Source organism: Panthera onca, chromosome A1, assembly GCF_046562875.1.
Source record: "Panthera onca isolate mPanOnc1 chromosome A1, mPanOnc1 haplotype 2, whole genome shotgun sequence".
In the NCBI taxonomy this organism is placed as follows: domain Eukaryota; kingdom Metazoa; phylum Chordata; class Mammalia; order Carnivora; family Felidae; genus Panthera; species Panthera onca.
The window spans coordinates 70,825,721-70,849,307 of NC_138339.1; the positions used below are offsets into that span (position 1 = coordinate 70,825,721).

Consider the following 23,587-nt stretch of genomic DNA (forward strand, 5'->3'; position numbering starts at 1 on the left):
TGGGCAAGGGAGGGAGGGGCGCGCGCCGCTCCCCGAGAACCCCGCGCGCAAGCCGCTCCGCTTCTTCCCAGCAGTCCCTGCCTAGCGGCCGTCCCCGGTGAGCAGCCGGGCGCCCGCGCGCCCGCCCCGAGCGCGCCGCCGCCAGCTCCGCCCCCTCCTCGAGCGGGCCGCGCGCTCCTGCGGCTCGGAGCAGTGTCGCGGGCGCGCGCGCCGCCGGCGGAGCCGCAGTTAAAATGGTCCGAGCGGGACCTCGCGTTCCCCCCGCCGCCGCACTGACTGACTGAGCCGGCGAACCAGGCTTGGACTGGTCGCCCAGCCGGCAGGCTCGCTCTATCCGTCGCGTCCCCAAACCTCGCGCCCATCGTTCTCCCGGCTTCCCGGGGCAAAGCATGTAGCCCCCGTCGGGCGCCCGGGCGGCCCGCAGCTGACGCCCACCCCCCACCGTCGCGTGTGTGCCCGTGTGTGCGTGTGTGTGCGCAGGGCGGGCGACCCCGCAGCGGGCCTGAGGCCGAGCCAGAGAGCGGCCTGCCCCGCTCCCGGAGCTCGCCTTTCGGGGCCTCCTTACTTCCCTGTCCCGGTCCCCCTCCTCGGGGCCTTCTATATGGGCCACCTTCTCTCGAAGGAGCCGCGTAACCGCCCGAACCAGAAGAGGCCTCGCTGCTGCAGCTGGTGCCGCCGCCGCCGCCCTCTCCTCAGGCTGCCCCGCCGGACCCCGGCCAAGGCGCCCCCCCAGCCGGCGGCGCCCCGGAGCCGGGACTGCTTCTTCCGCGGGCCCTGCATGCTCTGCTTCATCGTGCACAGCCCCGGCGCGCCCGCCCCCGCCGGCCCAGAGGAGGAGCCGCCGCTCTCGCCGCCGCCGCGGGACGGGGCCTACGCCGCGGCCGCCTCCTCGCAGCACCTGGCGCGGCGCTACGCGGCCCTGGCTGCCGAGGACTGCGCTGCCGCCGCCCGCCGCTTCCTGCTATCCTCTGCCGCTGCCGCCGCCGCCGCCGCCGCCGCCTCGGCCTCGTCGCCCGCCTCCTGCTGCAAAGAGCTGGGGCTGGCCGCGGCCGCCGCCTGGGAGCAGCAGGGCCGGAGCCTCTTCTTGGCCAGCGTGGGGCCCGTGCGCTTCCTGGGGCCGCCCGCTGCCGTGCAACTCTTCCGGGGGCCGCCGCCGCCGGCCGAGCCCCCTACGCCCCCAGAGATGGTGTGTAAGCGGAAGGGGGCCGGGGTCCCCGCCTGTACCCCGTGTAAGCAGCCCCGCTGCGGCGGTGGGGGCTGCGGCGGCGGCGGCGGCGGCGGCGGCGGTGGCGGGCCTGCCGGGGGAGGCGCCTCGCCGCCGCGGCCCCCCGACGCCGGCTGCTGCCAGGGCCCCGAGCAGCCACCGCAGCCTCTCTGCCCCCCGTCCTCCTCTCCCACTTCCGAAGGTACCCCCACAGGGGCCGGCGGGGACGCCGTCCGAGCGGGGGGCACCGCCCCCTCGCCCGCCCAGCAGCAGCGTGAATGCGGCGACGCGGACTGTCAGGAGCCCCCCGAAAACCCCTGCGACTGTCACAGGGATCCACCCCCCGAAACCCCAGACATCAACCAGCTGCCGCCATCCATCCTGCTCAAGGTGGGTCCGGGCGAGTGGCGCAGGGATGCGTGCTTTCCCCCAACCCCGGCCCCCGCCTCGGAGGTTTTCTCTCTCCTCCCCCTGAGCGTGGAGGAGGGGGTTCCCTGATAGCCAGAGAAGTCCGAAGGGGAGATCGGAAAGCCAATGGGGAAGATGCTTGTGGCCTGCTCTTTTGAAGTAGAAAAACTTGGAGTCTCGTCAGTGGTTTTTAATAGTTTGGGTTTGTTACAACAATTCAGGATTCATCTGTTATTCCCAGTGGTTTAGAAATTATTCGTAGATGTTCTGCGAAATATTTATCGCTTGAAGCAATTTACATTTACTGGTAAAGACTTCGTATATTAGTTTTTGACAGTATTCAAACCGTACTTTCCGATTCGGTAGCTAACTAGTTGAGGTCAGTTACGATGACCTTTAATTGAACATTTACTATGGTCAGGCAGTATGCCAGAGCTTTATATACATACCTCATTTAATCCTCCAATTAACACTATGAAATATTAACCGCACTTTATACACGAAGACACTGATACTGTAAAATAGTAACTCAGGCAGAGGTGGTCTTTGCTTTGTGGAGCTTAGAGTCTAGCGAGGCTTGAAGAGCTTGACTTGTCCAAGGTCACACACACAGAGTAAGGGCACATCTGGGGGAATTTAGGCCTTTTGGACTTGAAAACCCTGTGATTTATTCTATGTTTTGTTGCATTCCTACATTTTAACCCTTATATAGAAGCATACAGTTTGCCAGAAAGTAGAGACAAATGTATTTTTCATGGGGGAATGGGTGAGTGGAGAAGAGGTGAGTGTCCTCTGGGAGACTACAGGACACTTTCAACTACTAAGTTAAATTTGCACTTTTGTTAATGCTAGTTGAGAAATTTAAGTGACAAAGTTAGTTTTAAGTTACTGCTAGCAAGTTATTTTTTCCTCATTTCCCAGCCCCTTCCTGGAACTTAATAAATATAAACCTCCTTTTTCACTGTGGGTGATATTTAAGACTAAGATATTTAAGATACTTAGTCAAAAATAACCTAGGTAAGAATTTGGCGACTTTTATTGTTACTGAAGTAACTGTCTTCAGTTACAGTGTTACTGCCACCAATATACTTTTCTGATTAGACCTTTTGAACGTTTATAATCCTGTGCGTTAAGATTTGTTTTACTGTAATGTTCTTGTAACTGATACAGCAAAAGAATGGGAAAGCATAACCTGTTCTTGAGTCAAAATGTGATGATTTAACTCTTAAGGAGTTGTAGTTGTTGGAGGAGTAATTGCCTCCTCTGTGTTCAGGGTGTGCATTTTAGGGCAGAGCGAACTTTCTTGAGTCCTTTTAAATCAGTAATGACAAAATATCAACAAATATTTGGTATAGAAGTTTGATTACTCTTGTTTCTTGCTCAGTAAGACTGTTTAAAAGCAAACCAAAACAAAACCCAGGTACTTTCTACCCAAATCATAATTTCAGGAGGTAGAGAACATTTTAATTAAAAAAAAAAAAAAAGTACATGATCTCATAATAAAGAAAATTTGTAAAGAATAAATTTTGCTAGAATAGAATATCTACAAAAAACATTTTTTTTCATATTTTTGTGTGGACTGTTGAGAACTTGGTCTAAGGGATATTTGAGAATTTTACCTACTGGATTTGCCTTAGACATGTTGGGTAGATTTCCTTGTTAATAGAAACGTGAATAAAGATTCTTCGTGTGGATCTCATGGTCTTAGTGGTATTCGGCACAAAGGAAGTTGGGACTGTTGAAATATTGGAAATAGAGGTTTTCAGTGTTTACTAATCCATTCCAACTTTTAGGGATAAGGCTTTTGGGAGCAGAGGCTCTGTCAACATATATTTTGTTTCTTGCTCTATCTCCTTCCCTAAGTGCAGTGGCTGGTGTGAAGTAGCTCTTAGTAAATATTTATGCACAAATGAATGGACAGGTGTTCAGGATGTCTAGGCTGATACTGTGGGTGACTGTGCCATGCCACTAAGCAGTCTCTAAGAAATGTTTATGTCCTGACTTGAGTTGTTTTGAGTCTCAATAAAAGCCATGTGATGGTGAAAAGGTTTTGGCTCTATTTCTGGTAAGAACTGGAGGTGTTTGGCCTGGAGAAAAGAAGACTTTGGGAGCTGTTACAATGTTTTATAGTACAAGAAGAATTGTTGGGTAGAGAAGTACAAATCCATCACCTCTATTGGAAACATTCTTAGAAAGCATGCCCTTCTTCCCTAATAGTGGGTCAGTAGCCTTTATGATTGTATTGCTGTATCTTTATACCAGAAGTTACTATAGTTGTAAAGGGGATGTGGAGGAGGGAGAGTTTGGGAGAGAAATGTAAGGAAATGTGATTTAAAGGTTGTTTTTAAGGGATTGTTTCCAGGTAAAAGTTTCTCCGGGCAAACAGCAAAAGAGAAACACTAAATTTTTTTTATGGTGCTTCATAGGGCGGATTTTTGGCTCCATATCAACAAGATTTTCTTTTTAAATTTTATTTTTATGTAACTTGCCTTAAAATATTAACACAGGTAAGGCAAAAGTTTGCTTAGGTGCACCCCTACCCTCCCATCTAGTTTCCTATCCAGAGGTAACTGACCACTCTTACCAGTTTAGATTGTTCTTCTAGAACTGCTTCTAGAACAGTAGCTTAAAGTAGTTAAAATGAAATCAGATTTAAAATTTAGTTTCTCAGTCACAATTGCCATACTGGACTGTACAGATCAGAACATTTCATCATTGAAGAAAGACCTGTGTAAGCCTTCATAGGTGTTTTGTTTTGTTTTGTTGTTAATAAATGGCACCGAATTGTGCATGCTCTGCTTTTTTTCTTTTTGTTAACAGTATGGTTTGGAAGTCTTTCTTTCCTAGTGAGCAGTGTATATGATTTCTTTTATTGTTTTCTTTTTTTTTAAAGTTTATTTTACTTATTTTTTTAAGATTTATTTATTTTGAGAAAGAGTATGAGCAGGGGAGGGAGAGACCATCTCAAGCAGTGTTTGAGCTATTGGCACAGAGCCCGATGCTGGGCTCAAACTTAGAAACTGTGAGATTTTGACCTGAGTGGAAACCAAGAGTCGGATGCTTATCTGACTGAGCCACTCAGGTGCCCCTAAAGTTTAAGTAATCTCTACACCCAGCCTGAGGCTCAGATTCAAAACCCTGAGATCAACAGCCATATACTCCATTGACTGAGCCAGCCAGGTACCCTTTCATTATTTTTAACTGCTGCATAGTATTCCATACTGTTATACTGTATTTCTCTACTATTGAATGTTTCCAACTTACTGCCCCTGCAAACAATGTTAATACATGTTTTCTGTGCACATAGAGTCCTTTTTTTTTTTTTTTTAAGGTAGCTTTCAAGAAGTGAAATTTTAGGATTGAAGAATGTATATATTTGGAATTAAAAAGTCCTTTCTAACAATAAGAACTGTGTGAAAATGTCCTGAAATAGTGAGCCTCACCGAAAATCATAATTACGTAATTTCAGAACAGAAAGGGGTCTTTGAGATCATCTGGTTACTCCCCACTTCTGCATGAAAAAACAGGCATGGAGAAGTGAAATGGCTTCCCCAAGACATTTTAGATAATGAAAGGCAGACACTGGGCTGGAACCCCTCTCACTGTGTCCAGGTCTAGAGATATTTTCAGTATATTGTGAAAGAGGGTCTGAGTAATCTTCTTTCAGAGATTTTTATGAAAGAGATTCCTGAATTGGGGATGGCAGGGAGGAGCTTACACCAGAAGACTGTAAGCTCTTATGAGTCAGAGGCTAATTTTATAATTGGGTCTGTAGGGTTGAATTGTGGCCTGTAAATATAAGCAATTTGAGAAGTAGGGAATGACTCTTGAAAGGTCAACTGTGGGAATAGCTTTTTGTTAGTACTTATGCCTGTTATAGTTGATATTTGACTGGTTGATGGATTGCTTTGAATCAAATAAGGTAGCTTCAGTCTCTGGTACCTATTGCCTTCAGAACTTAAAGCAATTCTGCCTTCTGATATCACAGTTATGTTTTTTTGTTTGTTTGTTTGTTTGTTTTTCAAATAGGCTCCACACCCAATGTGGGGCTTGAACTCAGGACTTTGAGATCAAGAGTCAGATGCTTGGAGATCAAGAGTCAGACGGACTGAGTCAGCTAGGCACCCCCAACAATTAGATTTTTATATTGTGGAACCACTATGCAACAGTTTTACCAAATGATAGCTGTGAAATACTTTTCTTCAAGTAGTTACTATTTGAGTGACTGCGTATTTTGAGATCTATATTAAGGCTTAGAGACTTTGTGTGCTTTATATTTAGATATTTTGCTGTCAGCAGACCTGTTTCTTTACAAAGGAAATGAGGTGAGAGATCCAAAGTCTATTACCACCATTAGAAAACTGCCTCACCATGTACGCGCCCCTGATAATGTGTCATTAGGTATTAAATCTTTGCTTTTACAGCTTTATTACCAACAGGTTGCTTTAGTGATCGAGGAAGAATTTTATAAGAGAAATGTGCTTTGGGGGAAGGCTTATGTACTTGCTATTTTTTTCCAGATATGAAAATAAGGATGAAAACAATGGAAATGGGAGTCAAACAAAAGAAGTAATATCACTTTTTAAAGCTTTGAATGTAGATTACTAGTGAGTAAGAGAAACTAAATTAATATGTAACATTTCATGAATGCTTGATTTAAGCCTTCAGTACCAGATTACCTCTAGAAGGTATGTCTCTGCAGTTTGGATGATTTTAGTCAGCTCTGAAATGGAATGTCGTGAGGAAGTCAGGTTCAAGATTTTTCTTTGCTGAAGAATGCCAGATAATCTTGATTAACTTAATCAGGCATAAAAGGTGAGATTTGTTTTCTTCTTATCTTGAGAAGTCTATAAATTTTGGTGCCTTGTGATGAGTAGCTGTTAAGATGATAACCCTGAGCCAAATTTTTCTGCTAACCCTGGAATACCAAGTCCTATAAATGATAGGGAATATGAGAAGGTAAGTGAAGGCATATTTGGAAGTATTTAATTTAGCATAATAATTTCCTAAAAATTGTTTAATTTTGTCTAAATATCTTATTTTATGCTTGTCCAGAGTCTTGCCCAAGTCTTGGCCAGTTTGGAGTCAAGTGGTGTGCTAAGTGCATCTACGTGGAGAAAGAAGCTAGAATAGTGTTGAGTGATGGTTACATGCATACATTTATATGTAAATTCTCTAGTTCTGTCCATATGAGAGGGCCTTAGAGCAGCAATACCCAGTAATGATGTATGCACTTAGCATCCATATCTTAGCTTCTAAAAACCATTCTCTACTAAAAGGAATCTGTGCTCTTGGAGAAATGGCTGATTACAGAGCTGATACGAAGAATGTACAAGATGAGCCTAGAACATTTTGTGCTAGAACACAATGAAGAGCTCAAAGGATAATAGATATGTGTCAGAAGGACACATCATTTCATAGTATTTCCTTCCAAAATACTTAAAAGTTTTGTATTTTATTGAATTCTGTGACTGACTTTAGAATATAACTCATTCTTGTGTAAATTTCATAATACTTTGCTATAGAGTAGCACTCTGTAGTAATAGTTGGGATTTTGTAAGTTTGCTGTGCCTTAAATTTTAATCGCTAAATTGTGAGAAATTATTTTAAATTATAGATTAGAAATTAGTTTTCGAGTCTGTGACTTCTGTGTGGCTATGTAGTTAGAAAAGTGCCAGAAATATGTTTTGTGCCTCTGTTTTTCTAAATGGTGCTTTATTCAAGAGACTGCTTAATAAATGTTGCTTTCGAGCTTTTGGCAGGTAATGCAAGTAGAACATTTAAGAGGCAAGGTATGATACACATGGCAAAAAAAATGGAAAAGACCAGAAAAGTTGAATATGGTTGAAATAGTTCATGTTGAGAAGATTACAAAGAGGGAATCTATCTGAATCTTTAGAATATTACCTGCTTTGTTTCTGACTATAACATGTGATTGTTGTGTGTATGTGTGTATGTTTTCTCAATAGGAATCAAAGGTTCTGGGAAGAAAAATGATGGAATGGTAGAAATACAGAGCTCATGGACTGCTAAAAAAAACAGCTCTATTGATATTTAATTTACCCAATTTAAGTATACACTTTGAGTTTAGGAAGTATGTAGAGTTGTACAACCATCATTATAATTGAGTTTTATAACACCTCAAATAGTTCCCTTATGCTGCTTTGCGGTAAATTTTTGCTCATAAGGGGTATGAGCAGCTAGGGAGCTCAGGCAACCACTGATCTGCTTTCTGCCTATATAGTTTCCCTTTTCTAGAAATTTCATGTAAATAGCATCATACACTATGTAGTCAAGAATATTGTCTTTTATCTTTAATATCGCTCTCTCTCTCACGACACCTAGCATAGTCCCTGCCACAAAAGGAGCCCGTATAAAATAGCTGCACAGATTTACTTCTTTTCAAGTATTTAAAAATTTTTTTAAAAATGTTTATTTTTGAGAGGGAGAGAGAGAGACAGAGCATGAGTGGGGGGCAAAGGCAGAGAGAGAGGGAGACACAGAATCTGAAGCAGGGTCCAGACTCTGAGCTGTCAGCACAGAGCCTGATACAGGCCTTGAACTCACAAACCACAAGATCATGACCTAAGCCGAAGTCGGATGCTTAATTGACTGAGCTACCCAGGCGCCCCAGTCTTTTCAAGTATTTCTATAACTTGCATGCCACTTGCCTAGTCATAAACTTTTGCAGTCATATTTGATAGCAGATAAGACCTCTTTATCAAGAAATAAAATGGCCAAGTATAAGTGTTGGTTGGTTGATTTTCAAGTACTCTAAGGTTCTGTGGGATAGGTATGACCCAAGTGCTAAGCAACAGTGCATTCTCTCAAAGTTTCTTCAGTGTGAAGTCTTTGAAATCTTATACTGATGCCCTGCTTAAAAACAGGATCTTTTTTCTTTTTTTAAAATTTTAATGTTTATTTATTTTAGGGGGGGAGGGGGAGAAGGAGGGGCAGAAAGAGAGAGGGAGACACAAAATCTGAAGCTGGCTCCAGACTCTGAGCTGTCAGCACAGAGCCTCACCCAGGGCTCAAACTCACCAACTGGGAGATCATGACCTGAGCTGAAGTCAGATGCTTAACCAACTAAGCCACACAGGTGCCCCTAAAAATAGAATCTTTTAAAGATTAGAAATATTTGGCTATCACCTCGTGGTGATTAGTTCAGATTATATCTGTAATATGACTTGTACCTTTTCTGGTAATTCATATTTAAAAAAAATTTTTTTTTAAAGTTTGTTTATTTTTGGGACAGAGAGAGACAGAGCATGAATGGGGGAGGGTCAGAGACAGAAGGAGACACAGAATCTGAAACAGGCTCCAGGCTCCGAGCCGTCAGCACAGAGCCCGATGCGGGGCTCCAACTCACAGACCGCGAGATCATGACCTGAGCCGAAGTCGGACGCTCAACCGACTGAGCCACCCAGGCGCCCCTGGTAATTCATATTTTAGTTGTGTTTTCCGGATTCACCACTAAAGATCAAGAATATTGTTTTCAACCCAGGTCCTGTTTAGAAGTCACTGCTATTTTCTAGTAGCCATTCCCTCGTATTCTTTTTAGTAACGGAATCTACCATGTTCTAGCTTGGCACATAATCACCTAATTAGAAACTGTTTCTCAGCCTTTCTTCTACATAGGTGTAGCTATGAGATTAAATGTTAGGTGATAAGATGTAAGTGGAAGTATTGTCCACTTTTACGGTATTCTTAGTCATACCATAAAAGTAGCTGTTTGTCCTTTGCTTCTTCCGTTTTTCAGGGCTAGACCACCTGGATTATAAGAGTAAGCCATTTTCCACTCTGTAGATGAGGGCAGTGAGGGAAGAGCAACAAGGTACAAGATGATGGATCCCTGGATCTTCTACATCCTTAGAATACCTACACCTCCTTAGTTTGGATTTCTGTTATGTTCAAGTTATTGCTAACAGGCCTGTGGTAAAGTAAGCAATTTCCTGGCTTGTTGCAAGTAACATCCAAGTTTTTTTTCCAATGTTATTTTTTCCCTTTGTACTTTCCTTCATTCAACAAAAATGTTGTTTCTGGTTAGTCCTTTACTGACCTGTGGTCTCTTTATTCAAAGCAACCTTCGGGGGCACCTGGGTGGCTCAGTCGGTTGAGTGTCCGACTTCGGCTCAGGTCATGATCTCTCACTCTGTGAGTTCGGGCTCCGCGTTGGGCTCTGTGCTGACAGCTGAGAGCCTGGAGCCTGCTTCGGATTCTGGGTCTATCTCTCTGCCCCTCCCCCACTCATGCTGTGTGTGTCTCTCTCTCTCTCTCTCTCTCTCTCTCTCTCTCTCTCTCTGTGTCAAAAATAAATAAACATTAAAAAATTTTTTAAAAACAACCTTTGAAATACTCTTTCTTTTAAGTCTTAAATTATCCAAAGATAATTTGGAAATGCCTTTGACTATATAATCTTAAAGCCAATGAATGCATCTCATGTCTTAATGTCTCCAGCAGAAACCTGGGTACATACACACAAATGTTGGTTAAATGAGTTAAGATAATTTGGGAGAGAGGTAGTTACTTTTTGAGGAGTTAAGATATGGGAGAGAGAGCATTTTAATGACAAGAACAGGAAAATTTTTATTTTATCTATTTTTATGTAACAAATTATCCCACTGCTTAGCAGTTTAAAACCACAAACATTTATTATTTCATATTTTCTGTGGGATAATAATCCCTGTGAGACTGAGATGGGTCCCTTTGGTCAAGGGTCTCTTATGAGGCTGTAATCAAGGTGTTGGCTGGATCTGCTCAACTGGGGCTCCAGAATTCCTGTCCAAGCTTATTTGTGAAATGCTTGGCAGGCCTCAGGTCCGCATTGGCTGTTGGCTAGATGGTTAATTTCCTTGCCATGCCCTGTGGCTTCTCCATAGAGATAATAGCAACATGGCAGCCCACTTCTTCCAGAGCAACAGATCCTAGAACACCCAAAAATGGAAGCATTTTTTTAACTTCATCTTGGAAGTAACATCCTGTCACTTCTGCCATACTCTGTTCTTTATCAGTGAGTCATTAAATCCAGCTCACACTCAAGGAGAGGATTACACAAGTGTAAATATCAGGAGGTGAGCTCATTGGGGACCATTGTGCAGGTTGCCTACCACAAACAATATGCAAAGATCTATTAAGTATGCATTGGCATATCAGCTTAGTGTTTTTACTTTTTTACTCATACCCATCTTTCCTAGTACTGGTTTTATCTACACTTCACCTGCTTATTAAATTTCCTTTCAGCTGGATAACTAAGACTCATGTAGCTCCACCTAGATTTAGTCAATTATCTGTGGATTAGAACAATCATCTCACTTTTACAAAAAAGAAAACTAATGTTCAAGGAAGGTACAAACCAAATTCAGACATATTTATTTTTGTAAACTTTATTTTGAGAGAGAGCATGCAGGGAGTGGGGGTGTGGGCAGGCCGATGGGGGGCAGGGGAGCGTAGAGTGAGTGAGTGAGAGAGAGAGAGAGGAAGAAAGAGAGGGGAAGTGAGAGAGGATCCCAGGCAGGCTCTGCACTGGTTAGCACAGAGCCTGATACCGGGCTTGAACTCACAAACTGGAACTGTGAGATCATGACCTGAACTGAAATCAAGAATCAGATGCTTAACAGACTGAAACACCCAGGCACCCCAAAGTCAGATGTATTTTAAACAAGGTGCTTTTTGGTTCCACTGACCATGTTCCACATATCTTCTACTTGTTAAGGGACAAATTAGCCCTTTAAAACCACATAAGTCCTTTAACCTTAAACAAATGATATACTTTCCCAGAATCTTTATTTCTCATTTTATAAAATGGGGAAGGTGAGCATAAAAAACATCCACAAGAGAGGGACTTCCAGCTATGGCTGCATGAAGAGTTTGGTGACTGCTCTCCACAAAAATAAAGTAAAACTAGGTAAAATTGTCTGAAACTATTTGGGCTATGGAAATTTGGCAGGCAAAAATTCAGAAGCACTTATTTTTAGGAAAACAGCTAGAGCTTTTAAGAACGGTTGATATCTACAGCATTCTTGCATGAAGACCCCTACTGTGTGCCCCACCTCTCCCCAGTTCCTGTGGCAAGAATGAAAGTTTGGGAAACCAGCGGCCCTGCTGGTTTGTGGCAGCAAGTGAAAACATGTATTTGTCAACTTAAAGTGATGAACTTGATGGGAAACAGGGAAAACTCACATTATTTGCAAGTGTGAGATTGTGGTGCTAATTGGGATGCGTGGGGGACCAGCCAGGTTTTTAACAGGCAGACCTTGGAATTGAGAATACCATAAAGGGATAAGTTCTCCATGTATCCCTGGTGAAACTATGCATATGTGCTGGGGACACCTGAAAGTGTCTAGCAGAAAGCAGGGGCCAAGGCAAACTTGAGAACTGGCCAAGGCTTGAATGTGCTCTTCCCATCCCACACACAGATTGAAGAGCAGGTTTGAAATGTGTGAGCATACCTTTGCCCAGATAACTAGCTGAAAACTAAGCTATGCAGATAAAGGGTAACCTCCTTAGGAAGCCATAGTGAAAAAAAAAATAGGTAAGTATTAAAACCTGAGCAGAGATGTTGACATTGCAGGAGACATAGATCCCACTCTTTAAGGCCAGGGAAATTAAAAAATTCTGGGGGTGACTGGCAGGCTCAGTCATTAGAACATATGACTTGATTTCAGGGTTGTGATTTCAAGTCCCTTTTTGGGTGTAGAGATTACTTTAAACATAAAATCTTTCAAAAAATTCTGAAAAATAAATTCCAGAGTTGGTATATTTTTGATAATAAGTTATCTAAAATGTCTTGTTTTTAACAAAAAGCCAGGAGACATGTCAAGAGTCAGAAAAACGTGACCTATACTGAGAGAAAAGAGTGCAGTTAATAGAAAATACCTGAGTGGACTCAAATATTAGACTTAAAAGATAAAAACTTCAAAATGCTATTATAAACATGTTAAAAGAATAGAAGGAAACGTTTTCAAGTGATAGCAGAATATGATGATACTGACCCGACAAATGGTGACTCTCAATAGAAGGAAATGGAATCTATAAAAAAGTATTTTATTTTTTTAGTATTATAAATGGAAATGTTTTCATTTTTGAGTTATTGTTAATATGCGGAAATACTTATTAGCTCTAAATTATTTGTGTGTTCTTTAGGATTTTTGTAATATATAAGATCATGATATCTGTGACTAGAGAACACCTTAGTTCTTCCTTTCCTGGATGCCTTTCATTTCTTTTTCGTGCATAGTTGCCCAGGCCAGAATCTCTAGTACCCCAATGGAGACAGCAGACAGCCTTGTCTTGTTCTTTATCTCAGGAAAAACCTTTCATCTTTCATCATTAAGTATAATGTTAGCTGTAGGTTTTTAATAGATGTGCCATCTATCAAGTTAAGGAAGATTCTTTTTATTTATAGTTTTATGAGTATTTTTATCAAGAAAGGGTATTGGATTTTGTCAATTGCTTTTGTGTATCTGTTGTCTGTTGAGATGGTCATTAAAAAAACCCCTTCAACATCTAAAATGGTGAGAGGAAAATTGCACTGTATCTAAATGGAACAATATTTTCAAAGGATCCATAGCTTCAAAAATAATGGATTTTAGAGGATATTGGACCAACATCTTTACAGTGATGAGTGGGAAAAAAAAACAACACAAAAAGCCCCTAAACTATCAACCCAGAATTCTATATACGATCAACAATTGTTTCAGGAAAAAAGAAACAATGATATTATGTCATGAATAAAACCTGAGAAAATGTTCATCAACTCGTTTGAGCTGCAGGAAATTCTAAAAGATGTATTTTAGTTTGAAAAGCAATGAAACAAATGGAAACTTGTATATTCAAAAAGGAATGCAAACCATCAAAAATGCTATTGTGTCTGCCTTCTTGATCTAGGGGAGGAGGGTAGAATTCATAGGTAATAAAAATAAAAATTTATACAGAAAACCCCCCTTCATTTCAGTAATATGGTTCATTAAATGTATTTATTTTTTACATTTTGAATCACTTTTGCATTTCTGTGATAAATCCTACTTGACCATGGTATATAATACTTTTAATATGTACTGGTATAAGTTTGCTGATATTTTGTTGAAGATTTTTGCATCTGTTTTCATAAAAGACATTGGTCTGTAGTTTTCTCGGGATGTCTTTGTTTGGCTTTGGTATCTGACTCCATAGAATGAGTTAGGAAATGTTCCCTCATCCTCCAATTTGGAAGAATTTAAGGATTAGTATTAGTTCTTCAGATGTATCACTAATTATGCCCTCTGTTCCTTGGCATTTCTTTGTTGGAAGTTTTTTGATTACTGATTTAGTATTTTTACTTTTTATTCAGATTTTCTCTTCTTGAGTCAGTTTTATTATTTTTTTTAAGTTTGTATGCTTCTAGGAATTTGTCCATTTCATCTAGGTTGTTTAGTTGCCATAGTATTCTATAATTCTGTTTCTGTAAGGTTGGCAATGATGTCTATTTTTTTTTAATGGTTATTTTTGAGAGAGAGCGAGAGAGTGTGCATGCATTAGTAGGGGAGGGGCAAAGAGAGAGAGGGACAGAGAATCTGAAGTGGGTTCCATGCTGATATCAGACAGTCTAATGCAGGGCTCGAACTCAAGAACCTCGAGATCATGACTTGAGCCCAAGCCAGATGCTTAACTGACTGAGCCACCCAGGTACCCCGATATCTCTATTTTCATTCATATTTTAGTAATTTGAGTGTTCTCTCTTTTTAATCTGCTGAAGGCTTGTTAATTTTGTTGATCTTTCCAAAGAATGGACTTATGTTTTCTTTGTTTCTATTGTTTTTCTAGTCTATATTTCATTTACATTTGCTCTGATTTTTATTTTCTTCCTTCTCCTTGGCCTATATTTAGTTTTCTTCTCCTTTTGTAGTTCTGTAAGGTGGAAGGTTAGGTAGGTTATTCGTTTGAGATCTTTATTCTTTTTAATACAGTTATTTACAGTTATATTCCATAAATTGTGGGATGTTGGGAGCACCTGGCTGGCTCAGTCAGTAGAGCATGAACCTCTTCATCTCAGGGTTGTAAGTTCCAGTCCTATGTTGGGTGGGAGAGATTACTTAAAAGTAAAATCTTTAGGGGTGCCTGAGTAGCTCATTAGGGTAAGTGTCCAACTCTTGATTCCGGCTGACGTTGTGATCTTGTAGTTCGTGAGATCGAGTCCCATGTCGAGTGTGGAGCCTGCTTGGATTCTCTCTCTTTCTCTTTCTCTGCCTTTCCCCTATATGCTCTCTGTCTCTCTCAAAATAAGTAAACATTAAAAAAATCTAAGAAAAAATAAATTTTGGGATATTGTGTTTTTGTTTTCATTGATCTTAAAGTACTTTTTGCTTTTCCGTGTGATTTTTTTTTTGATTGTTTTCAAATGTGCTGTTTAATTTCCACATATTTCTATATTTCCTTTTGTTACTAATTTCTAATGTCATTCCATTGTGGTCAGAAAAGATATTTTGTGTGATTTCAGTCTTTTAAAATTTATTGAGATTTGATTTGTGGCTAACATATGGCTTATCTATGTGCACTTGAGAAGAAAGTGTAGTCTGCTGTTGTTGGGTGAAGTGCTGTATAAATATCTGTTAGGCCTAGTTGGTTTAAGCGTTAACATTTTCAGTTTCCTCATTTATCTTGTGTCTGGTTGTTTTATCTGTTATTAAAATGGGGGTTTGGTGTTTCTCTTGTAGAACTATTTATTTTTCCCTTCAACTCTTCAATCAGTTTTTGGTTGATCTAGTTTGGACTTCTGTTACATGTACATATTTAATTGTTATATCGTTTTAGTGGATTAACCTTTTATCATTCTGTAAATTTTTTTGGTCTCGTAACAATTTTTGTCTTAAAGTCTATTTTGTCTGACATTAATGGGGACACTGCAGTTCTCTTTTGGTTACTATTTGAATAGAATACGTTTTTCCATCTTTTTAATCCATTTATGTCCTGGGGTCTAAAGTCAGTCTCTTATAGACAGTATGTAACTTTATCGTCTTTATTGTTATTATTATTCTTTAATATTTTAATATTTATTTTTGAGATAGAAACACAGGGAAACAGGGGAGGGGCAGAGAGAATAAGACACAGAATCTGAAGCAGGTCCAGGCTTTGAGCTGTTAGCACAGAGCCCAACTTGGGGCCAACATGGGACTCAAACCCATGAATGGTGAGATCATGACCTGAGTTGAAGTCGGATGTTCAACCAACTTAGCCACCTGGGCACCCCTTGATCATCTTTATGTTCCATTCTTTCATTCTCTGTTTCTGAATTGGAGAGTTTAATGTATTTATATTTGATGTAATTACTGATAAGGAAATATTTCTGCATTTTTCTTGTTTTCTGTCTTATACTTTTTGTTCATCAATTCCTCCATTGCCCTTTTTATGAAATATTTTAAGTGTACTATTTTGATTCCCTTCTCTTTTCTTCTATGTATGTATATTTAGTTAGTTCCTTAATATTTGCTCTGGTGGATATAAGCATCATAATTTATAACAACCTAGTTTGAATTAATACTGTTTTGTTGGTCTTGAGCCTGTCTATGGTAGTACATTATGTCAGAAATGCCTGCAGTGTTCACTCAGGCACACATTACTCAAGGCATACTCCACAGACATTTCACCAACCAGGGCCCCCGTTTATTGCTGGGCCAGCTCTGTGGGTTCTTATTATGATATATATAACATGCCAAGGGCCATCTAGCCAGGTTGAGAGCAGAGAGAAAGAGAAAGCAGACTTGGGGCTCAGCCTTTATTAGGGTCCAGTTATGGAGTGTCTAGGGTTTTTCTCATTCACTCTATTGGCTAATTTAAAGCAGAAAGGCAGGAATTAGGGCCTGAGGAAGGAGAAAATAGGGTCACTCATGTAGTCAGTTATTTAGGTTACCTGGAGTTTTCTGACAGAACTTCACAGATGGGGCAGCGTCATTGCTTATGTGGTGGTTTTTCTAGTAGCTGTGTCATACAGCTGGCAATATGTTTATTCAAGATAAATGTTTTTTGAAATGGATATCATGGCGATCAAAAGCTTAATGTTAGACCCACTACAATAAAAAAATCTTACTGTCACCAAACTATGGAAAGAGCCCAAATGTTCACTGACTGATGAATGGATAAAGAAGATGTGGTATATATACACAATGGATTATTACTCAGCCATCAAAAAGAATGAAATCTTGCCATTTGCAACAATGTATGGAGCTGGAGTATATTATGCTAAGTGAAATAAGTCAAAGGAAGACAAATATCATAGGATTTCACTCATGTGGAATTTAACAAACAAACATGAACTTACGAGAAGGGGGAGAAGAGAGAGAGAAACAATAAAAGACTGTTAACTATAGAGAACAAACTGAGGGTTGATGGAACTTGGTGGGGGATGGACTAAATGGGTGATGGGCGTTAAGGAGGGCTCTTGTATTGAGCACTGGGTATCATATGTAAGTGATGAATCATTAAATTCTATTTCTGAAACCATATTACACTGTATGTTAACTGACTAGAATTTAAATATAAATTTGAAAAAAAACCCTTATTGTTAGACACTTAACCTACAAATATAAATACCATGGTTTCAATGATATATAAAAACTTTGTTTCTATATTTATGTACTTCCTGTCATATATTTTTATGTGTTTTGTGCCCAGCAACATAGATTTATAATTATTATTTTACATATTTTTTATTTTTTTATTTTTGAGAGAGAGAGAGTATGACTAAGTGCGGGGCAGAGAGAGAGGGAGAGGGAGAGAGAGAGAGAGAGAGAGAGAGAGAGAGAGAGAGAGACACTACCCATGAGGGGCAGAGAGAGAGAGAATCCCGAAGTGAAGCTCGAGCTCATGAACCAGGAGATCGTGACCTGAGCCAAAGTGGAATGCTTACCCGACTGAGCCACCCAGATGCCCTTGTAGTTTTCTTCTCAATCATGTACAAAATAAAAGGGGTACAAGTCCAAAATACATTAGTTATAAATTTTATATTTACCTACACAAACACCTATCTTTCCTGTTTTTTTTTTTTTTTTTAACGTTTATTCATTTTTGAGACAGAGAGAGACAGAGCATGAATGGGGGAAGGTCAGAGAGAGAGGGAGACACAGAATCTGAAACAGGCTCCAGGCTCTGAGCTGTCAGCACAGAGCCCGACGCGGGGCTCGAACTCACGGACCATGAGATCATGACCTGAGCCGAAGTCAGACGCCCAACTGACTGAGCCACCCAGGCGCCCCACTGTTGTTTTTTATTTCTGCATGTGATTTCAAGCTGCTGGCTTATGCTCTTTCATTTAAGTCTGAAGAGCTCCCTCTAGCATTTCTTACACTCAGGTTTACTAGTGACATACTCCCTCAGTTTTTATTTATCTGGAAATATTTTTTTTTAATATATTTTTTTAAACGTTTATTTTTGAGAGACAGAGGGAGACAAGAGAATGAGCAGGGAAGGGGCAGAGACAGAGGGAGACACAAAACCTGAAGCAGGCTCCAGGCTCTGAGCTGTCAGCACAGAGCCTGATGCGGGGCTCGAACCCATGAACTATCAGATCATGACCTGAGCCAAAGTCAGTTGGTGAGCCACCCAGGTGCTCATCTGGGAATATTTTAATTTCTCCATTATTTTTGAAGAATAGTTTTGCCAGATATACAGAGTTCTTAACAGTTTTCCTTTCAGCACTTTAAATATGTCATCCCATTGCCTTGTGGCAAAAAAGGTAGTGAGGATTCCTTGCACACTCTTTGGTCCACAGAGTTCTCTTTGCTGGTTCTACTGGCCAGAAAAATGGTTTTACTTTCAGAGTTTTAGGTGTCTACACAGCTGCCACATTGCAGCTCTGTGACTTAGGCTGTATTGGGACATGGCCAACAGAGAGAGAAAAGAAAAGGGAAAAGAAAGAAAACCCAAAATGAAGGTTCTCACATTTTCTGTCTCACATTCTGTCCAGAAAGATGGTTTTATCTCTGTAGTTTAGTTGTGTCTTATGTACAGTTCTGCACAGGGGCCATCCTATTCCATGATGGGAGAAAAAAAAAAAAAAAACTCAGGAAACTCATTCCTATTACTGACTATTCTTTAAGTTTTGGCTCACTTCCCCAATCCATCTGTTACTAACATTTATTTATTTGTTTGATGTTTATTTTGAGAGCATGAGTTTGAGTTTAATGTTTATTGAGAGAGCATGGGGGAGGGGCAGAGAGAGGGGGAGAGAATTCCAAGCAGTCTCTGTGATATCAGCGCAGAGTTGGATTCAGGGCCCAGTCTCCCTAACTGTGATATCATGACCCAGCTGAAATCAAAAGTCAGATGCTTAACCATCTGAGCCATCCAGGCACCCAACCTTTTATTTATTTTTAATGTTTAAAAACTTTTTAAAAAGATTTTATTTTTAAGTAATCTCTATGCCTCCTGTGGGGTTCAAACTCACAACCCCAAGATCAAGAGTTGTGAGCTCTACTGACTGAGCCAGCCAGGTGCCCCTATTTACTAACCTTTTGGAGTCCTGAGTTAATTGCTTTTAGTATGTTGTCCATAGGTTTTAGTTGTCATGAGTGGGAGTGAGAGATTGTAGTGGGCTTAATGTCATCTTTGCTGGTGATTCTTACACATATTTTTTATTTCTCAGTAGACCCTTGGAAAAAGAATGGTAGCTGTGAAGAGAAGGTAGTTATTTTCCCCAGGCTTAAGATTTAAATATAGCAGAGATTCTAGCTGAGATGTCTACAACTTTTGCCTGCCCAGAGGCTTACCACTTTAGGTCATAGTAATGATAGGAATCATTTATATACTATTTACTCTGTTCCAGATACTGTTTCCAAAACTTTAAACTCCTTTAGTCCTCACAATAACTCTATCAGGTCAATACTATATTATCCCCATTTTATTTTATTTATCATTGTTATTATTTTTAATGTTTATTTTTGAGAGAGAATGAGAGCAGGGGAGGGGCAGAAGAGAGGGGGACAGAGGATCTGAAGTGGTCTCCATGCTGACAGCAGAGAGCCCAATGTGGGGCTCAGAATCATGAATGGTGAGATCATGACCTGAGATGAGGTCAGCCACCCAGGCAATCCCTATTATCCCCATTTTAAAGATAAATTGAGGTACAGAGAGAGTAAGTAATTTGTCCAAGGTTGCATAGATAATAAATGGTGGAGGCATGATTTAAACCCAGCATAAGACAATTTAGTGTTAGAGCACATGTTCTGGTTAAAATTTTTACTTAGTGTTATGGAAATTATCATATACAAACCAAAGTAGAAAATACTATAATTAACCTGCCCTCCACCATGTATCTTCAACCAGTTTTATTAGTTTTCAGTATTCTGCCTTTCTTGTTTTCTTTTTCACCAACTTTTTTTTGTTTTTGATAAGGTATCTGAAAGCAAATTCTAGATATCATTTTATTTATAAACACTAAAGTATATATCTAAAATGCATAATACTTTTATAAAACGTAACCACAGTATGAATATAACTACAATATAATCAAAGCTTAAAAAGTGAATAATAATTTTCTGATTTCTAATATCTTGTGTTCAGTTTTATCTGATTGTCTCAGAAGAACCTTCTTATAGTTGGTTCAGTTCAGGATCCCAATATGGTCCACACATTGTATTTATTGATACATACCTTAATTGTAAAAATTTTAATACTGGCAAACACACATTTTCTCTCTCTAGAAAGAAATCCCCCTGCTCTCACACCCACTCTTTTTACATAGAAGGTAATGTTAACACACATTCTTAACTCTCATACCCTCTTTAGGGCTGTCCCTAATGATGACTTTTCTAACAATGGCCACTTGTATTCAAGATGGTTTTCTGTTTTAAAAGTTAATTTTTTCTAATTAACAAAAACCTGTTCCTGTGCTTTTGAAGTATTTAGCACATATTATATGGTTCCTTTTTTATTTACAGATATTTTCCAATTTATCCCTGGATGAGCGTTGCCTTTCTGCCTCGTTGGTTTGCAAGTACTGGCGTGACCTTTGTTTAGATTTCCAGTTTTGGAAGCAGCTGGATCTTAGTAGTCGTCAGCAGGTATGGAATCTAATTCTAAGAAACACCTTGGCCTACCCAACAAATATCTTTATTTCTCTTCAGAAATCATTTCTTTCATGTTGGAGTTTTTCAAGATAGTTCGAATGACTGTAACTTATAATTCCATGCTTCAGTAATTTTTTTGTGTGAATTTATGTTATAGCTAGGTTCTTGTGGTGAAGAAGATATTTAATGTGGATTGGTAATTTTGGGTTGCTTCTTAATCCTTTTGTCTAAGTCCTCTTTGTCTTCTCCCTTTTTTCATTACGTTTAAAGAAAGTTATTAAGCTTTCCCCCCCTTTTTGTAGGAATTATATCATGAATTTTAGTTTAGTAGTAGAACATGATGGCATATGTATATATAGTACTGCTGATATGCCATGTACTGTTCTCTGGGCTTTACACATACTAAAGCATTTGAACCTTCCAACAACGTTTTGAGTTGATACTATTATTATCCCTTTTAATGTGTTATTATTATACTATTAATTATAGTATCTTTACACTGTTGTTATAGGTGAATAGTATAAGTATTTTTTAAAAATTTTTTTGTTGAAGAATTTTAGTTTATTTTGAGTGAGAGAGTGAGAGTGTGTGTGTGTGTGTGAGTGAGAGATCGGGGGAGGGGCAGAGAGCGAGGAAGAGAGAGAATCCCAAGCAGGCTCTGCACTGTCAGTGCAGAGCTCAATGTGGGGCTCAATCCTATGAACCGTGAGATCATGACCTGAGCTGAAACAGAGTCAGACACTTAACTGACTGAGCCACCCAGGTGCCCCAATAGTTTAAGCATTCTCACACTACTGTTATAGATGAATAAATAGAAGCAAAATGGGCTAAGATATCTTGTTTTTATTTTCCTTTTGATTAATTTTCTAATCTTCCCTATTGCCTGGCTGCCCAATGTGTTCATATGGTGGCATAAGTTAGGAAAAAAGGTAGAGTTAATTGTGCTTATTACATACAATTTGTTGGACTTGTTGTTTTTTTCTTTTGGACTTGGACTTGGTTGTTAGAACTTCTTTTGGACTTGATTGTTAGAACTTGGCATTGAAATGCATAAAAATATTCAATAAGAGTAGGATTTTATTGGAGTACTGAACCTGTTCTAAATCCATGATACTGTTAGGTACTGGTGTGCTGCCACATGTTTAACAACTCCTTTCAAAAACAAACAAATAGAAAGCTGCAATTTGTAATATTTGCTAGTTTTTGTGGTGCAAATGCTCCCACCATGGCCTATTTGAGGCTACGGATGTGGTATCACTGAATGCGGTGATGTCCCTGATTTGGAAAGAGGTACACATTGCAGGCTCTTGTGAGTTGGTACAAGCCAACTGCATGCAGCATACCACTAGTAGTTTACGTGGGGGGTGTGTGTGTGTATCACTCGTTCACTTTAAACAAAATAAGCAAATCCTGGACATTTATGTGTAAGTTTTCTTTTTGTTTTTCTGCCTCATTGGTTAGAAGCTGAAATAATTACAGAACTAGTCATTTCCCTGCCTGGGTCCATGAAATTTGTGTCCAGGGAGAATAGTGAGTATTTAGTTATTGTGGCTGGTAGAGTGGAAAGAAGTAATGTGAAATAATCCATTGGCTCTTTAGTACTCTTGGATATCTGAGCTGTTTGTTACAAACTCAGGCTAAGAATAGCTTTACCCTTCTATTGGTAGTTATGTCTGGAGATGAAAAAAGAAGAAAAGATAAAAGGAGAGCTATGTCCAGGTTTTAACTTTGAAGGTAACTGTCTATATTTATGCTTTTTCCAGGGAGCATAAAGGTAGTTTCAGCCTTGTCTCTTACTTTTAGTGCTCCTCAGCACTACAGTTCTTTACTTCTGTTCTAAATTTCATCATGTGCGGGGCGCCTGGGTGGCTCAGTCGGTTAAACGTCCGACTTCAGCTCGGGTCACGATCTCGCGGTCCGTGAGTTCGAGCCCCGCGTCGGGCTCTGGGCTGACCGCTCAGAGCCTGGAGCCTGCTTCCGATTCTGTGTCTCCCTCTCTCTCTGCCCCTCCCCCATTCATGCTCTGTCTCTCTTTGTCTCAAAAATAAATAAACGTTAAAAAAATTAAAAAAAAATAAATAAATTTCATCATGTGCATCTTCTTTGACCATTATTTGTACTCAGGGGACTTGAATAATATTAACCCTCTTTTTCTTTTTTATTTGTTTACTTACTTATTTTTTATTGAAGTATACTTTTACAGGTGTACAACACAGTGATTTGACAACTCTATACGTAATGCTGTGCTCATCCCAAGTGTAGCTGCCATCTCTCACTGTACAAGGCTATTACCACACCATTCACTATACACCCTATGCTGTACCTTTCATCCCTGTGACTTATTCCATGATTGGGTATAGAATATGTACAGGTTGATTTTTTAAAAATTATGTTTAAAATTCAGACGGCCATGTGAGTTTTTTACCACATGAATTCTAAGGTTACTCATACTTAGCTTTGAGGTATGTTTTTTATATAAATTAAAACAAATTTTGTTTAACATTTTTTAATTTATTTTTTTGAGAGACAGAGACAGAGTGCGAGCAGGGGAGGGGCAGAGAGAGAGGGAGACACAGAATCTGAAGCAGGTTCCAGTCTGAGCTGTCAACACAGAGCCTGATGTGGGGCCCAAACCCATGAACCCTGAGATTATGATCTGAGCTGAGTTGGACACTTAAAGCACCTCTAGCTTTGAGGGTTTTTTTGATAAAAGGTATTTGATATGGACATTTGTATGTAATCTTGGATGTGTTCATAAACAAAATGATGTATTTTCTATATATATATATGAGGTAGTATTCTGATAGAAGTAGTAAAGGGACACCTGTTTGGCTTGGTGTCCTACTTCAGCTCACGTCATGATTCTGCATCTGTGAGTTCGAGCCCTGTGTTAGGCTCTGTGCTGATACTCACAGCCTGGAGCCTTCTTCAGATTCTA

The 23,587-nt window shown here is 40.2% G+C and overlaps 1 protein-coding gene across 3 annotated transcripts in view; it reads left to right on the plus strand.

Moving 5' to 3' along the window:
- Positions 1–223: 223 nt before the first annotated feature.
- Positions 224–23,587, plus strand: part of FBXL17 (F-box and leucine rich repeat protein 17) — a 497,950-nt gene continuing 474,586 nt past the window's right edge. Inside the window, exons 1-2 of one of the 3 annotated variants that reach the window (XM_060635240.3) lie at positions 224–1,594; positions 20,521–20,643. In XM_060635240.3, coding sequence (XP_060491223.3) covers positions 602–1,594; positions 20,521–20,643 — 1,116 coding nt within the window. In that variant the 5' untranslated portion in view covers positions 224–601. The remainder of the gene's footprint in view (positions 1,595–20,520; positions 20,644–23,587) is intronic. The other 2 variants (XM_060635241.3, XM_060635238.3) reach the window with 2 other exon arrangements.